Source organism: Cervus elaphus, chromosome 20 (assembly GCF_910594005.1).
Source record: "Cervus elaphus chromosome 20, mCerEla1.1, whole genome shotgun sequence".
In the NCBI taxonomy this organism is placed as follows: domain Eukaryota; kingdom Metazoa; phylum Chordata; class Mammalia; order Artiodactyla; family Cervidae; genus Cervus; species Cervus elaphus.
Window position 1 is genome coordinate 119,056,269 of NC_057834.1, and position 4,985 is coordinate 119,061,253.

The following is a 4,985-nucleotide window of genomic DNA, read 5'->3' on the forward strand; positions in this document are numbered from 1 at the left end:
CGAATTGGTCTGAGACGCCAAGCTCCCTAGAATCCCCTGGAAGGATGCATCTAACTCTTCTCCAATCCTCTTTATTTCTACCTTTTCCTGATACAGACCCTCTGACGCATATACACCTAGCAATATGCATAGATAAATTCACACACACACAACACTCTTCACAAAGACACTGAACAATCCCGAAAGACCCACTGCTTCTCCTGGAAGTAGCAGTTGTGGAAATATCTATCTACACCATCAGATATGAATTCTGGCTGACTTAATTTTCTCTCTTCTAGAGGAGAAACAAATTTGTTTCTTTTACTTAAAGCTCCAACCTAACATCTGGGGGTGGCATACTCATGGTAAATAAGATCATCTAAGCTACAATGTGTTTTACTGAGGGCAAACACAGGATCACGTTCAAAGGCTCAACCTTCCTCAAGTGAAAAGAAATGAAATCAAATTCAGCAACAGAAGTCAACTAAGCAGCCAGCAAGAGACCATTATTCCAGAATCAGCAGACATTTCCCTCTATCTACCACTGTATCTAACCTTCCCTCTCCTGGACTATTTGATAAAATCACTGGAAGGGAGGTCCGTGCTTCAGTCTCACTCCATTCCTGCAGACTCTCAACAAGATGGAGGAGAGGATGCCTCACCTCTGGCAGAGGGGTTGCATTTAACATCTATGCCTGGAACCTCCTCTCTCCTTAACTGGGGAAGGTGTTAAGAGACTTAGGAGTCCCAACCACTCTTCCTGGACCCTGGTGCGTTCTTACCCTGATCCTGATTCTGACCCTTTTCATACAGGGTACTCTCTCCTCTACTTCCTCCTTCTTTCCTACTGCTCCTAAAGCCTGAGATTTGCCAAAAGCAGCCTGTAAGGCTTCTCCTTGTCTGCCCCTCTCAAGCTCACTCCATCTGATTCTCTGACCTTTCCTTCTTCCTTCTCTGTCACTTGTCTCCCAACAGACTTGTCGCCCCCAGCATGTGTCTATTTTCTCTGAAGGCTGAACTGCCTCTCACTGCACCTCCATATTTCTCTTTTTCTCCTATGACCTTAGTTGAATGTCCAGAGAAAAGAGCTAAGTAACCATCTTTGTTTCACCCCAAGCATCACCTCTCACCCAACACACTTGCAAGTCTGGCCACTGGGAGTTCCAGACTCAGAGCTTATGGAAGACTCCAGCCAGCCGAGTGGCCTTGCACTCAGGCAATAGGTTCTGAGCAAGGCTCAAGGATTGGGGAAGTTTACCTTCATAGAACAAGGCCTCACCAACCCTCTCCTTTAGTTCATACTGCCCTCTCCCCCAAGTTTCTCTGGCTGGCGGAGAGAGGGGTTTCACAGTTTCCAGTTCAGGCCTTTCACTCTGATTATTCCATGTGGGGGGGGGGGGTTGGGGGGTGCAAAGAATGCCCTACAATGGTCAGAGAGAGACCTCTCTCCTCTTAGGGACACAGAAAGAGATGGTGACAGAGAATCGAAAACAGACACATGGTCACAGATACACACAGAAATAAAAACACAGATATCCTGAAATACAACTGACACCCCCCCAAAAAAGGACAAAAAGCGAGGCTACATGACAACCCAGAGAAACATGAACACAAGCTCCATAAGAGCCCCCATGTCCAGAAGCACAGAAAGGCTTACAGAATATGCATCAGTAAACACTTTCACTCACATTGTGCTTAATGGGTATAGTGTCCATGAGCCTGAGGCACCCAGATCTGTCCAGGCCATGCTAAGTCTGAACTAGAAAGAGATGAGAAGCCCCCAGGTACATTTGAAATAAAACCTCTCTGCAGACACCCCACGCAGAAACCTTCAAGGACCAGAGCAAAAATGAAAGTGCTGGAGGGGTCACAGGCATCCCAGAATCCTGGCCTTATTAACAGCCGAAGGCCAAGGCCACAGTGTCCCCTGTATCCGACAAACCCAAGCCCTCCTCTGCCTGCCTGGCCTGCTCAGGGCCCTTCCTCACTTCGCTCTGCCTAGGAGTCTGTGAGACTCCGGACTGGGAAAGGGGAGTGCAGGCAAGTAGACAGAGTTGGTGACTGCTGGAGTTCACGTACATTTATTCAATTGACACTGATGGGGGGTGGGGGGAGACAGGTTTTCTTTTCTTCCACACAAACCATCAGGAGATTTCACAGAGTCTCCCCAATTGGAGAAGTCTAAATCAATGCACACCCAGTGGACCGAGAACGCAGACAGCAGCCTGCGATACAGATATTTACACACGGTTACAGGACCCCTGCCACAAGGTGTGCCCTGGCCCACCCCACCCCCACCTCTCCGGTCCCTGACCCAGACCCTCCTCTCCCACCCCAACCTCATTGCCTTTAGCTACAATAAATATCCCAGGGCCTGGGACAGAGCAGACCGCGGAGAGGGCTGCTGGCCCTGGATGGCTGGACCCAGCCGGCCACGGGAAAGGGGTAAAGTTCCTTCCAAAGCGCCCCCGACGCAAAAGAGGGAGGATTTTCCTCAGTGGAGTGGGATCTCGGGATTGCCCAAGCATTGTGGAGACCCTCGCTTCACCTCTCCGTTCACCTTCGCCTGTGTAGACACTGCAGTAGGCTTCCGAGAGAGAACGAACTGCTTTGGAGAAGAACGAGGGGAAAAAATGTTGCATTTTCCTTTTAAGCACAAAGTAGATAATAGGTGTCTTTAAATTATAATATTGAACAATCAGGGCCTCAAAGCTGGGGAAGGAGTGAGGGAGAAGCAAAAGGGGAGACCTCTCTGCGCAGTTGGGTGTTTATGGCGGGATCTGCCCCGGCCTGGGCAGGCACCTCTCCGGGAAAATATTCTTCTGGGGCTGCCGAGAGGCGCAGAGACTGGGAAACAGCGAAGACATCCCCTCCCCCTTTTACTGCTCAAACTGAAATGGGATCACGGCTAGCGACCTCGTCGCGTAGACCCGGGCCTCTTCCTGAGCGATGAAGCCCGCTTCGTCCCAACTGTCGGAGAGATTCCGAGCGTGGAACCACGGGCGCCGGCCCAAGGTCTGGAGACTCTTCATAAATAGACTCCCTGAGTTCCGCTGGGACCGCAGGAGCTCCAGGAGAGACTGAGGAGTGCGGGCTCAAAGTGGCCCGGATCCCGACACGGTCAGAAGTGGCAGCCACTGAGGCCTGCGACTTTGCCGGCAAACGGGGGCCCTGAGGACAGGAGAGCGTCCCCGTGGTGCGAGAGGCGAACGTGGCCAGCCACTGGAGCCAGGGCCGGGGCAGTCAGCATGGCCAGGACCTGGGCCTGACCCCCAGGACCCGCCGCCGCCGAGAACGGCGACCCCGGGGAGCCCTCGCCGGCGCCCGGGGGTGCTGCCCCGCCGCCACCGTGGCCCATAATGTGGTCTATAGAGAAGGAAGGCCTCTGCCCGGCCCCGGCGCCCCCTCCGCCCGCGTCCGTCTTGAGGCCTGGGCGCAGGAGTGCGGTGCCTGCTGCGGGAGGGCTCAGGGATGCGGGGTAGAAGGCTTTGGCGCAGCCAAGCTCCGCGCCCAGGAAGGCTGGCAGGCCCGAGGGGCCCGGGCCCGACCCTGCGCTTGGAGCAGGCGCAGGGGCCGGAGCCGAGGCTGCGCTCGCGAACACCGAGGCCGTCGGAGGTCCGGGTGGAGGCGCCGCGGCACGGCCCGGGGGTACCGACAACTGGCAAGGGGCGGCGGCGGCGGCGAAAGCAAAGGCGTGGGGGTGTGGATGCGGGTGTGGGGCCGGGCCCGGCGGGGGTGCGCCGTAGGCCGGGAGCGCCAGTCCGTAGCCGTAGCCATAGGCGCCGTAAGCCGCGAAGCCCGGCAGGAAGGCGCCGGGGTCCCCCGCCGCTGCAGCCCCGCCGCGCAACAGCAGCTCCGGGTGCGGGTGCGTGTGTGGATGCGGCGGCGGCAGCGGCTGCCGCTTGAAGCGCTTGCGGCGCCGCAGGAAGCTGCCGTTGTCGAACATGTCGGCCGACTCCGGGTCGAGCGTCCAGTAGTTGCCTTTGCCCGGGTTGCCCGGCTCGCGGGGGATCTTGACGAAGCAGTCGTTGAGCGAGAGGTTGTGGCGGATGCTGTTCTGCCAGGCGGGGAACTTCTCCCGGTAGTAGGGGAAGCGGCCGCTGATGAACTCGCAGATCTCGCTCAGCGTCAGGCGCTTCTTGGGGCTCTGCAGGATGGCCATGGTGATGAGCGCGATGTACGAGTACGGCGGCTTCACCAGGGGGCTCCGAGTTGCCGCGCCCCCCGACGGCGGTCCTGGCCCGGGCCCCGCCGCGCCCCGGGCCGCCGCCGAAACTGGCCCGGGGCTTCCCGCTGCGGCCGCCGCCCCTCGGGGCGCTAGAGCGCGGGGCTCGCCGTCCGAGCAGCCGCCGGACTCCTCTTCGTCTTCCACGGCTTCCCCCGCGGCTTCCTCCGGGGGAAGCTCGGGGCCGTGGGGGAGCACGTCCCGGGGGGCGCGGGGCCCGGAGCGGGCAGGGAGCTCCCCCCCACCGCTGCCGCCGCCGCCGCCGCCCACCACGTCTATATCTGCGTCGGCCTCGGACAGCGCGGCCGGGGAGCTCTCGGAGGACATGATCTCGCAGCAGCAGCTGCCCAGGGTCATGGTGCCGCCGCCGCCACCGCCGCTCTCCGGCTCCGCTCCGGCCGCGGCTCGGGCTCCGCCGCGCTGCCTCTGGGGCGAGTGTGTTTTGCGCGCGGGCGGGGAGGGGGCGGGGGACTGAGGACTGGCGGGGAGGGGTGTCCCCCAGCTCTGCAGCGCCCCCTCGTGGTTCACTTGGCCGCTCTCATCTCTCGATGAGTACCCTACTGGCGACGGCTCTCTCCGCTGCCCCGGGAGCCCGAGCCGGGGGCAGCTCCTAGGGCGCGGGCGGAAGGAGCTGAGGCGCCCCCCTTATTCTGCCGGTCTTGGCCCCAGCTCCCCCTCCCCCGCCCCGGGCTGGAGAGGTCGGGGGATTAGTCCCTCCCGCTTGGCGGCAGCCTAAGGCGGAAGAGCGCGAGTCCGGGGCGGAGCTCCCTGAGCGGGGTGG

The 4,985-nt window shown here is 59.5% G+C and overlaps 1 protein-coding gene across 1 annotated transcript; it reads right to left on the reverse strand.

Moving 5' to 3' along the window:
- Positions 1 to 1,475: 1,475 nt before the first annotated feature.
- FOXD2 (forkhead box D2) lies at positions 1,476 to 4,760 on the reverse strand. The gene has a single exon (XM_043877328.1). It carries the CDS (start codon positions 4,559 to 4,561, stop codon positions 3,101 to 3,103), a length of 1,461 nt encoding a protein of 486 aa, XP_043733263.1. The 5' UTR covers positions 4,562 to 4,760; the 3' UTR covers positions 1,476 to 3,100.
- Between the last annotated feature and the right edge of the window lie 225 nt (positions 4,761 to 4,985).